The sequence below is a fragment of the Gallinula chloropus genome (genome assembly GCF_964237585.1).
Source record: "Gallinula chloropus genome assembly, chromosome: 21".
NCBI classification, from domain to species: domain Eukaryota; kingdom Metazoa; phylum Chordata; class Aves; order Gruiformes; family Rallidae; genus Gallinula; species Gallinula chloropus.
In genome coordinates, this window is record NC_140106.1 from 9,311,882 (window position 1) to 9,324,143 (window position 12,262).

The 12,262-nt window shown below is 54.8% G+C and overlaps 1 protein-coding gene across 1 annotated transcript in view; it reads left to right on the forward strand.

The window, feature by feature from the left end:
- Positions 1 to 3,915: 3,915 nt before the first annotated feature.
- Positions 3,916 to 12,262, forward strand: part of ANK1 (ankyrin 1) — a gene marked incomplete at its 5' end in the record, with an annotated part of 70,857 nt that continues 62,510 nt past the window's right edge. Inside the window, one exon of the mRNA XM_084274015.1 lies at positions 3,916 to 4,041. Within this exon, the coding sequence (XP_084130141.1) occupies positions 3,916 to 4,041 (126 nt within the window). The remainder of the gene's footprint in view (positions 4,042 to 12,262) is intronic.

Here is a 12,262-nt window from a genome sequence, read left to right on the forward strand (position 1 = left end):
ATCACGTCCCATGGGCTGTGACTGACCTGCCCTCCCCAGTTTGCTGAACTGGTGTATGGCTCAGTGTTCCCAGCATCCTACAGCAGCCAATCCCACCATCCACTGCTGTGTTGAGTCCAAAGGATAACAGGGGGTTCTTTCAAGTTATTTTACATCCCCTGCCTCTGATTCTCCCTCTGTGTGAGTCCTGGGTTTCTCTTCATTCTGTGCTTTACCTGTGTCAGTCCTATTGTCCTGTCACCTGTCCTGTAGTCTGGAGACTCTGTGCTCCTGTGTGCTGAGCCTCCACCACCCACAGCATCCCAGCAGGAGGTCAGAAAGGACCCCTGGAAGTCACCTGGAACCAACCCCCTGCTGAGGGAGGGTCACTTCAAGCCCAATGCAGACAGTCCTAGTAGGATTCTGTGGTGCTTGGCAGAGCCACCTCCTAATCTGTCTGCCTGCCAGGACTCAGGAGGTCCCTCCCAGCCTTGCTGAAAGCACTTCACATCACAGAATCACTACCATCTTTTCCCTGTTTTTATCTGAATGGGTCCTTTGGTCTGTTGTTCAAGTGGCAGCTGAGCATCCAAAGAAAGGTGTCTGGAGGCATTGTCAGGTCTAAACCTTCAGATGCTGAGATAGCTATGCCTAAGGACATCCATGCCCAGGAGGGGCCACCCAACTAGCTGTTAGAGTCTGCACTTGGCAGAATAACCTGCCCACAGGGTGGGCTTGGCAGCTAATTATACCTCTGTTAATGAGATTTCACCTTCCCTGAAAAAATGTCTCCTTGATGGTCACTTCTCCTTGATTATCACCACCTACAACTACCTGAAGGGAGGTTTGTAGAGAGGTGGGAGATGGTCTCTTCAGCCAGGGGACAGGAGATGGGACATCCACAGGCTGACTTCCCTCAGGATGCCACTCATCAGTCCCAGGTTGTTTGCCAGCAGAGGAAAAGCTTCAGACAGGCACTATAGAGAGAGAACTCTGGTGTTTCACTGGTGTGACCCCAGCAGCTTGTGTGTTCCTCCTGCTGTGTCTTGGGGTTACTGGATGGGGTACTGGAGAGGGGACCACAAAGGGCTGAGGAGATGCTGAGGGGACCAGAACATCTCTCTCAGGAAGAGAGGCTGAGGGACTTGGGACTTTTTACCCTGGAGAAGGGAAGACTGAAGGGGATCTTCTCAGTGCTGATAAACCCCTGAGGGGTGGGCTCAGGAGGATGGGTCAGTCTATGTTCAGGGTGCCCAGGGACAGGACAAGGGGCCATGGGCACAAACTGGAGCAGAGGAAGCTCCACCTCACCCTGAGGAGGGGTTTTGTCCCCTGGATCAGCAAAATCATGTCTCCCCCTCACTCCTGTGTCTTTTGGGGTTGGGTTTTTTCTTTCCCCCCTCCATATCCTGCTTCTCCCTTGGTGACTGGTCCTGTCTTGCTTTGTCCTGGCTCATAAGGAGTTAAGGGGTGGGATCTGTTTGTATGAGGAGTCAGTGTCCTAGGGGCATCCAGGCAAAGGCTGCCTCTGCCTGATGCCATTTGGCTGCCTCTAGAGCAGATGCTCTGTTGACCTCAGGAAAAAAAAGGGAGCCTGGAGCATTGGTACCCCTGCTACTCCCTGGGTACAAGTGTGCAGACCCTTGTGTCACATCATGGTGCTGGGTTTCCCAAGTCTGATGCAGCTCAAGGAGCTGGAAGGCAGGACCCAGGTTAGGGATGAACAGCAGTCCCAGCAGCTCTGGGTATGGTCCCTCACTCGCCATGCTGGGGGGGCAAGCTGTGCCCCACAGCACCCAAAGGTGGGTGCTGGGAACTGATGCTGTTGTGTGCAGAACTGGGTTTCATTCCTGAGTTTTCCCCCTTCTGAAAACAATCAGGAAAGCCCTCAGAAAGAATGCCAGGCTGGGGGAGAGCAGGTTTGGGGCAGGCATGGGATGCTCTCAGCCTGTAACAGCAACTCCTTCACCTCCTGTGTGCCTGTTGTTGACCATGGGTTGTTTTCCTCTGCCTCACCCAGCCCACAAAGTTCTCATGTGGAAGAGGCAGAAATCAGGGTGGCACCTCGTGTCTGTGGAGCCTTTCACCAGGCAGCTTCTGCTTCATGTTGTGATTTACCTTTTGCATGGGTGTGCACAGGATGTTGCTCTGGGAAGTGATGCAGCAGTGCCCCAGCTTGGGCATGGTATTTATCCATACAGATGCCATGCACAGAACTAAAGCTGTCCTTGGAAAGACCTTCTACCACCTTCCTATTCCCTGTTCTTTGCATTTAATTCTCTGTATTTTCTACATTTTCAGTCATATTCTTTAAAAACTGCCCAATGCACCAGTGGGTTTCATTTCTTTCAGTTTTTAGCACCCTCCTTAGCCTGTGGGTGAAGGAGGAACTTCAGTGGCTAAAGAAATGCAGGAAAACTCCATCTCATGGAAAAGTGACCTGTGGTGCCCATAGAGCTGTTCCTGCACCTCAGCTTCTTCCCAGTCTGCATAACCTGCGACTGGCTGACCAGCCATTGCTGAGAAATGGCCTCAGAATCCCTGTTTTGCCATCTTTTGACCCCAAAAAGAACTGGGAGAGGGACAGTACCAGAAAAGTGCGGGGGGGGGGGGGGGCAGGCAGGGGGCTTGCACCCAGCCAGATCATTTTCCCAGTGGGTCTGCATGTTGGGATGGCTCTTCTGAGGGATGAGAACTGAGCTAAGAGAGGCAGAGCTGCTCAGATGTGACACTTGCTTTGCTGCAGGTCACCTTATGCTCCCACCAGAGAGTCCATCCCAGTTTTATCCAGGCTCCAGGCTTCCAGTACAGCATCCTGTGTGCTTTTGGACAGCAGCTGCGGGTTAAATGTGAGGGGGGGGTGTGTGAAGAAGGGGTGCCTGACTCTCCTGAAGCCTTGCCCAGGCATCCTCAGAGAGGACCTGAGCTCTGGTGCTGCCTGGCTGGGCAGGAGCTGGTGCCTCTGCTTTGCTTTCCCAGTGCTGGGTAGCCAGAGAGCAGCCAGAGCCCTTGGTTTCTGTCTCCCATTCACAGCCAAGATCCCTCCCCTCGCTGCTCACTCAGCTGCCAGGAGGGAAGGATGCTGCTGAGCTGCACTTCGCCGGGGCTCTCGGCACATCCTTTGCAGCATCGGCTGATGCTTGAGGAGCCGCTGCCCGTCTCCCAGCCGATGCAGCGATTCCCTGTGGCTCCTTCCCCTTGAAAAAGAGCTGGAAGCGTAACCCAAGGGAGGGAGCGGAGCGATGCGGCTGCTGCACAGAGACTGACTGAGGGGAAGGGGGGTTGGAGAGCCTGGAATCTGTGCCTGCCTCAGCAGCACTGCAGTGCTGGAGCCGCTGCCTTGACGCCGTGCGGGCTCCGGTTCTTTATGCGCTCTGCTCCAGGGAGCCCAGAAGTCGGGATGCAAAGCACCAGCCTCCCTTCTCCCACCTCCTCTATTGTCATCCTGCCTTAAGGGCTGGGAGTTCTTCCCCTTTCCCGGGGCTACTCTGCCTGCCTGCAGCTCTTCCCTTACCGCAGGAGAGACGGCGAGGGAGAGGGAGCACAGCACCAGCCCCCCCCCCCCCGCTGTCCTGTCCCACCAGGAACACTCTGCATGATGTGCCAGCGCGCTCAGGGGCTGCTGCAATGGTGCGCACAACCTCTGGAACAGCTGGATTCGGGATTATTAACGCTTTCTAAAGGTGTCCCAGGCTTCATCTAGCAATTAGCTGGGAGGCATCGGGCTGCCCTTTTTTAAGGGCTTGCTGACTGCTTTCTGTTTTCCCCTCCTTACTGGTTTCACACTCAGCTGGGTTGGCAGCATCCAAGCCCTGGGGAGCAGTGGAGGGGTGTGTGTGTGTGTGTGTGGTGGGGGGGGAAACGGGACTTTCTTGGCCAGCAATCGGAGGGAGCGTGGAGGAGAGAGCTCCAGGGGGAACTGCAGCCTGACCAGCCATGGCTCAAGCAGCCAAGCAGCTGAAGAAAATTAAAGACATCGAAGCTCAGGCTCTGCAGGAGCAGAAGGAGAAGGAAGAATCCAATCGCAAGCGCAGGAACCGCTCTCGGGACAGGAAGAAAAAGGTGAGTGGCCCTGGGGCAAAGCAGCCCCACATCGAGCTGTGCTCATGGCAGAGAGTGTTTGTGGGGTTGGAAGGGTGTGGGGGGAGATGGCAGAGGGACTGTGTGGTCCCTGTAAGAAATCTTAGGTGCAGTCAGCTGGAGAAACAGCCTGCCCAAAGAGAGGACAACTTTTGGGGCCAGGAGTCTGCTGTTTGCGCTGATGGTTTGGGGGGTTTGGAGGGGTTGGGGGTGATGGGGAGGGTGCAAAAGCTGGGTGAAGGGACCAAGTGAGTGAGGGGGTTGTCAGGGCAGCTGGAGAGACTTGCTCAGCCCAGCAGCAGATTTGATCTCTTAAGGTATAATTGATGCTGGAACCAGGGTGCAGTGGGAGCAGAGCCCTGCAGGTCTGTGCAGGGCACTGTGAGCCCTGCTGCTGCCTAGGGCAGGATGCTTGTGACCAGGACGTGTGTTATCCCTCCCAGAGAAGGCATGTTCCTTGCTGGCAGAGGGTGAGGGGGGAGGTCAGGAGCAAGAAGGGGTGTCTTTCCCCTCTGCTGACAGCATCGTGCCGGAGCCTTGAGCCCAGCAGCTCTTCCAAGCCAGAGCTCTTCTCTGGAAAGTCACTGCCAGTTTCTCCCTGGCTGCCAGGTTCCTGCAGGAGCAGGCATGCTGCTGAGATAGCTTTGCTGCCCCTGGAAGACCTCTCAAACTGAGTGTTCTCTTCCCAGCAGGGGCTGAGGGTGTAGGTGCTATGCACCAATGCAGAGGCAGCGAGGAGAGAGGTGAAACCAAGGGTAATCAAGGATAGGTGAGAGGAGGTTTTGCAATTACAGGCATGTCTTAGGTGGGCTGCTCCTCTGCCTTTAGCAAAAGACTTGTTAGACTTCCATGTGCCCCTTTCTGAGCCAGAGCCTGGCAAAAGAGCTGCCTTGCTTGGAGTAGCTCAATAGCTGCACCCTACGTGTCCTGAGAAGAGTCTGGGTGAGATGCTGGGAACAGGCACCACTCAGCAGCCCTCAGGCTTCTGTTCTTCCTGCCACAGTGCTGGGCAAGTGCTGTTCCAGGCTAGTCCTGGAAACTAGATTTCCTAGATTTCATTCCTCCCTGCTTCTAGTGAGGGTTCACTCCATGATAAAACCATCCTCTTCCCTCCTGCATGTGTCCCCCCTGTCCCCCCCCCCACAAAGCACAATACACATCGTGCCTTGGTGATGGGTTGGGAGACCCAAAGATACCTGCAAAGTGTCTGGACATCCTCATGGGGAAGGTACAAGACAGGGCAGCTTCCCACCAGCTCCCCTGTGAGATCTGAGTTGCACTTGCTGCCAGGACACTCTGTGCCACAAGCCAGGGAGCTGGAGAAGCCCCACTGAAGGCACCCAAAGGGGTCTCCTTCCCTGGGACCTTCCAGCCCTCCACAAGCCTTATTGCAGCATCCCATTTGGGACTGTGACAGCAGGAGAGCAATGAGCAAGGTCTCCTTGCAGAAATGAGCATGGCTGGGCTCCAGTTACCCCTTCCAGCTTGGTGACTCCAGGGAATGTGCTGGCAGCTCAGCCCAGTGACAGTGGTCAGGGTGGGCGCAGCCCCTCACCCTCCTGCTCCTCTTGGGACCAAAGCTGGGTCGCAGGGTCTCTGCTTTTCATACTGCCAGCCCAGGAGGGATCTGAGCCCACAGAGAGCAGCTCCTTAGGGGGAGATGGGTGGACACACTGAGGACTGAGGTGGAGCTGTTTCAGGGTGTGGGGTCTTCCAGCTGCCACACTCAAATACCAGCGCCCTGGGTGGTAACTGCTCACTGAGTGCAGGACTCTGCTGGGGGCTGGTGGAGCAGCCAGAGGGCTGCCAAGGGGTTCTGGTGTGAAGAACCACCAAACCAGGAGATTTTGCTGTTGGGGCAGCTCTCTCTCTTCTTACCCCCCTGCCCCCATAGCCCATCTGTCACCAGTGGTGGTGGTTTGTTGTACAGATCTCCCTGGGGACAAGCTGAGGGTGACCAGAACGTGCTGGGAGTTGCTTCTCCTGGTTTGCTGCAGCAGCTGTGGGGTGTCAGTGTGTGTTATCCTGGGTGCCTGTTAGTGACCCATCAGCCTGTGTGGGACTCGTGCAAAAGGCCACTGTCTCCCAAGGCTCCTGCACTGGCACTGGAGTGGGCAGAAGCCACCAGGGTGGGCAGAAGCCCCTGTCATGTCCCTAGGTCCTTTTGCTCCCCCACCTGTGCCCGTTTTCTCCTGCTTTCTCTGCAGATAGGGGTTTTTTGGGGGGGGCAGAGGTTGTTTATTTGCTCCCTTTAGACCCTGTTGGCAGTGTATCACCATCTGGATTTATGACTGAGCCCACAATGCAATGTCAGTAGAGGTAACCCAGGGTCCAAAGAAGTGTTAGCATGGCCCTAAGCTGAGGAGAGGGCTGGGGGAAGGAGGTGATTGCCCCAGAACAAGTCTCTTCTCATGCCACACAAGCTGACAGCGTGCCTTGGGCCATGGGAGCTTTGCATCCTTCCAGCATTTCCAGCCATTTCCCTGTGTCTCCCTGTGTCCTGTGAGCTGCTTGGCTGAATCCTGCAAGAACCCCACGTCTTGTGATACCTGGAGGCAGCGAGTTCTGCTGTTGAACAGGGTGCTGCCCCAAACCCTTCCCCTTGGGCCATGATTGTGTCTGTTGCCTTTTAGTTCCCCTGGCAGCTTCTTGGCTTCTGCATTCAGTGCCCAGAACAAGAGCCAGGCTGACCTTGCACTGCCCATGTTGGTGTTGTCTGCCTCTTGCTTGTCCCCCAGCACAGGGACAGCCCAGGTCTATCACCCTGTGGCTCCTCTGGTATTCCCTTCCCTCCAACCTTCCTAACTCAGGTGCTGGGAGTTGATGTTGTGTTTGACAGGGGCTGCATCAAGGATTTAAGGGATGGTATCTTATCGCTCACCCTCGCCCTGTGTACAGCCTGGTCACCCACCCTTGTGTTTTGAGGCCAAGCTGTCCATGAAACAGCCAGATGTGTCCTGAAGAGTGCTCTCTCCTGCTCTTGTGGGCTCTGCAGTTAGGCTGGAGGCTGCTTCATCCTGAGGATGACTCCAGGGAGCAAGCCTACAGTAGTCCCATCCCTTCCCCTGCTCAGCACGAGCTCTGGGTGGTGAGGGATTACGAGGTCCAGCAAAACCCATCAGTGGCTTTTCAGGGCAGGACAGAGAGCAGCCTGTGGGGAAAGGAGGGTGTGAATTGAGGAAGAGAAGTTCTCTGCCATTAGGGGCTTTGCCAGGCATCCCCAGGGTTGTTCTTCTTGCTGTTCCTGCCGCAGTATCCCAGCTTCAAACCTCTTTCCTTAGCTGGAACCCTGAAAAGGCCGATGCCAAGGGCGCTGTGTTACCTTCTGTAACAGCAGCCGTGCTGATGATGCCCCAAGACCTCCTCAAGTGCACGTGTGGGAGCACGTGCAGCCTGAGCAGAGCAGAACCCTGGCCACTGGATTAAATAACAGCAGCTCAGGAGGAAACCCCTGTGACAATTGCTAATGGTGGTGAAATGATAAATGATCAGAAGGAAACACGTGATGCGTCCTCCTGGTGCATTCAGAGTGGCTTTTGCTTGGGCAGTGTAAAGAGCAGAGGGCAAGGCTGCCTGAATTGAGCTTTTTTTTCTACAAACTTTTTGGGGTTTTGGGGGTTTTGTTGAGGTGTGTGATGGGGACCAAACTGCTCTTCTCATCCCACTTCTGCCTAGCTTATTTGTCGTGCATCCCTATGGACTGGCAGAGCATCTCACAGTCTTGAATGATAAAAGAAGATGATTCCAAACAAGAAACTCCCCAAATAAAACTCCTGGCCTTTTTGCCAAGTTGCCCATTTCCTGGAAACAGCAGGCAGAGCAGCAGGAGGGTTCATGACTCCCCAAGGTACAGGCTGGCACCCCTGCTTGGTGCAGTGTTCCTCCTGCCTGCTGCAGCAGGAGAGGGTTTAATGCTGAAATACATCCCAGCAGGAGAGGCTGGGAGGGTGCCTCAGGGAAGGGAGAGGAGAAATTTGTGAGGGGAGGGTTTGGAATGGGTAGGGAAGAGAGAGGGAGGTGTTTCCATTTGGCAGGAGTTGTGATGGAGTAAATCTCTTCCACCAGCTGGAGTGAGATGATGGGAAAGGGCAAAGGGGAGCAGAGGGCTGAACGACCCCCCCTTTGTGTTCTTGAGCGTGGGTAAGTTATAGATTAATAAATAACATCAGAAAGAGCATAATAAATGTTAATATAACCAGCTGACATCAGCTGTCAGGGGGAACTCCAAGCTGAGGTGTGTGAGGTGAGCTGGGAAGGGAGCTGGGCAGCGCTGAGGGGGTGGAGGCGACGGGGAGGATACTAATGAGCCTGTGTCTGCACGTGAGAGAAGTGGATGCTTAGGAAGGGAGGGAAATGTGGGAAGCAGGAGCAAGTGGAGTAGAGTTTGGAACCACAGCCACACGCTTGGCTGCACAGAGGAGCCATGGAATGGTCAGGTAGGGTGATGGTGCTTCCCTGACAAGAGGGTGAGCTGTATCAGGGTGGGACTTCAGCCCAAGCTTAGGGTCCCTGAGATGGGAAATCCAGATGCTTTGGTGAGGATGATGCAATAAGCACGTGAGAAACTGGGGTAAGAAATGGCAGCTGGGGTTACAGGGGCTGCAGAGATGGGACTGATGCACAGAAGGAGAGCAAAGGATTTCAGCAGACCTGGGCTGCAGATGTCTCAGAACCTCTCCAGGGATAACTGGACTTCTGAGCATCACTGGGCACTCTTCCCATGGATGCCTGGCCTGGAAGAGTTGCTGAGTGGCACTACCTGGATTCCTGCATGCAGTGGCAGAAGATCCTGCCCAAGGATGTGATGTGGCAAACAGCCACCCAGGGCTTCAGCAGCCACTGGGAGCTGTGCTGGTACCTAACTTGGAGCTCATGAGCAGGAGAAAGGACCGTGCCACCTGCAGAGGTTCAGAGCACAGAGCTGCTACGTCTGCTTTCTCTGCAGCTTCTGTTGTCTCACACTCTGAGTTTTGTCAGATCCATCAGGCAAAACTCCTCTCCCTGCCTTGCAAAGAGCAATGACTGTGCAGGCACCTTGCCCAAGGAGTTAACCAGCTCCTGGTGTGGCACAGCATTGGAGAAGATGCCTTGGAAGGACCTAGATGAGCACTAGGTGAGACTGTGAGGACACTGGATGCTCCAGCCAGGCTCCAGCTATTGGCAGCAGCCCTGTGCAGCCAGGATTGGGTGTCTGGACTCTGGTTTGCTCTGCCCAAGGCACTTTTTCTTCAAAGGAATTAGTATCTTCTGCCTGGAACATGATGCTGCCTGGGCAGGGGCTATCAGGACAGCCAAAGCCTTTGAGATTTAAGGGACCTTTAGCTTTTATCACTCTGAATGTAACCAGAGGGGCAGCGTAGGCAGAGTATTAACAGCTCGACTGGCAAGGGTCCTTAGCTGCTGAGCAATTATGCATGCTTTGAAAAGGATTTTGCAAATCAAAGGGCCATCTTCAGCCTTTCTGGGGGCTGTCCCTGTGTGTGGTTCAAAAGCAGCATCACAGCACCCAACCTTTTCCCAGTGTGCAAAGCCAGAGGGGGGTTTATTTTTGGTACACAAGAGCTTGGGGCAACTTGGGGCAGAGCATCAGCTCCATTACAGGTGACCCCATGCAGGCAGGGATGGGGTGTTCACACCCCCAGCGTGGAGCTGAACTGCTCAGGGGTGCCCACAAGGTAAACCCTGACCCTCCCAGCTCCCTCAAGGTTGTTGGGGAAGCAAGTCCCCCCCGGGGTTTGGGGAGGATGACGTCAGCTGGCTGCGCTGTCAGGAGACTCAGGCCTCTGATTCATAGGAGCTTAATAAATATTTAGTTCTCCCTTCAGGCTGGGGTGGGGAGTAGAGGGGTTGTGTGTGATGATGACATCCCCTGGCGCTGTTTACCTGCCACAGGAGTCCTGCACAGATGGAGATGCTGAAAACAAGCATCAGCTCTGGACTGTACCTCTGCGCTGTCAGGGGCTGTTTTCCCTCAGCATCCCCTCCATCCCTCAGTGCAGGTCTCTGCCACAGAGCCAGCAGGAAGAAGAGGCTGTTTCCAACTCACCTTTGACTAAACTCCATCCGATTTCACCCCCCAATCACCCCCATGGCATTTCTCTACCAGGCAGCCACGCAGCGGGCACTGGTTACAATGGGAGCATCTGTGCTCTCCCAGGGTTTGTGTTTTCCTTCCAGCATCCTCACTGAGCGTGGGGGAGGGATGGCAGGGGCTGCATTTCTCTGCACAGCATCTTCCTGTGAGGGAAGGGAACCAGCAGCACAGGAATTGTGCTGAGCTCAGGGTTCCTTCACGGTGGGGAGGTTACAGGAGCTGCTGGCCAAACGTGGTTTGTTGCAGCAGGCACAGACCAAGAGCTCTCCTAGGCAGCCCAGTTAGAAAAATCAGAACATTTATAGGGTAGCAGCTCCTCTCTGGTGTTTACCTTTCTCTTCTCTCCCTGCCTGCCTTGCCCTTTGTTGGATGTGGTACCAAGAGAGCCCAGTCTCTCTATATAATGAACTGTGTTTGACTTGGGAAGTCCATTCCTTTCCCAGTAAATAGTTGTCCACAAACACTAAAGTCAGTAGTAGGCGAAGAACAGCTTGTGCAGTACTTCACCAGCCTTCCACAGCCCGTGCCTGTGTCCTTCCCTGACATTTCCAGGCAGGAGGGAAATGCAGCGCGGCGCTGGGAGAGGAGGAGGGGGGGGGGTGGCACAGGAGCAGAGCACAGGCATCTGGATGTGAGGGATGTCAGAGCAAACCCTGCTGCTGCATGTGGGGAGGTGGGCACTGGGGAGGTGTGGTGGGGGAACTGATGCCGTTCTGCTCCTCAGGCTGTGAAATTGCTCAGGGAATGGCAGCTTCTCTCTGTGGTTGGTGAGCCCACCCATTATCAGGGTACTGGAAGGAGGTCAGTGGCATTCCAAACCTTGCAGTAGTCAGAAATCCCTTTTGGGAGCTGAGCTCTTTCCTGCTGTGCCCTGTCCTCAGACCCTTGGCTGAGGTGCCTGCTCCTTGCTGTGTAGCAGGAGCCAGCCCCATCCTCCCCCAAGCACCTTTAGGATGATGCACAGCAAAGGACGATGCCCTTTGTGAAGCCCTGTGCTTGAGGGAGAGCTGGTGGGGCTCAGATCATTCCAGGGGAATAAACCCCAATAAGGGGGGACCCAATTGCAGCCTTTCAGTCCCTGAAGGGAGCAGAGGAACAGGAAGGGAATCAGCTTGTTAAAAGGGCAGATAATGGCAGGACAAGGGGGATGGAGTGAAGCTGGAGGAGGGAAGGGTGAGATGAGATACTAGGGGAAAGTTCTTTAGAGAGAGAGTGGTGAGGGGCTGGAACAGGCTGCCCAGAGAGGGGGTGGGTGCCCCATCCCTGGGGGTGTGCAAGGCCAGGTTGGATGGGGCCCTGGGCAACCTTGTGTAGCTCCAGGCCTGGAGGTTGGTGTCCCTGCCTGTGGCAGGGGGGTTGGAGCTCTGTGACCCTTGGTGTCCCTTCCAACCCAGACCAGTCTGGGATTCTATGATTCCCAGTGGGAAGCTGCCTGTAGTGTGCTGAAGCTGAGGTATGGCAAGCTAGACGTGAGGCTCAAAGGAAAGCAGCTTTACAGAGTGCTAAAATTAGAAGTTTAGTCTGAATTATGCTAATTTGTTTTAATTGTCTAAGTATGTCAAGGTTCTTCAGAAATGTACCCTCTCTGTGCTGGTCTGGAAAGGTGCAGCATCACCGGGGGCGTGATGGAAGGGTGGGTCAAGGATTGCAGAGATTTCTGGGTCCCCTGCCCTACTTACATTTCCCTGGCAGCCCTCACCCCCAGCTCTCCAAATGCCATGAGGGTAGATCCTGAAAACATTAGCCCCACATTGGATAAAGTGGCCTTGGTAGGATCTTGGGTGAGCAGAGAGCATCCTCCTGGGTGCAGGGGAGCTCCTGACACCTTCTCTCTGCCAGGGAGAGGTTGTACAAATCTCAGTACAGCAGAACAAGCTGAAAAACTCCCGTTTCCTTTCACAGCTGAGCACAATGTCATGTTTTGAGCTCCTGGCACTGCGAAAAATTCAACCTCCTTCCCTGTTTGCAAACCAAAATCCTGCTGACTGGGTGAAACATTAAGCCAGAGCCAGGAGTTTCTGGGGGCAGGGGCTGCACATGGAGTGTGTGTGTGGGGGGATGTTCAATCTCTGGCCTCTGAAAGGTTGCAGCCTCAGTGAGGACCCCACA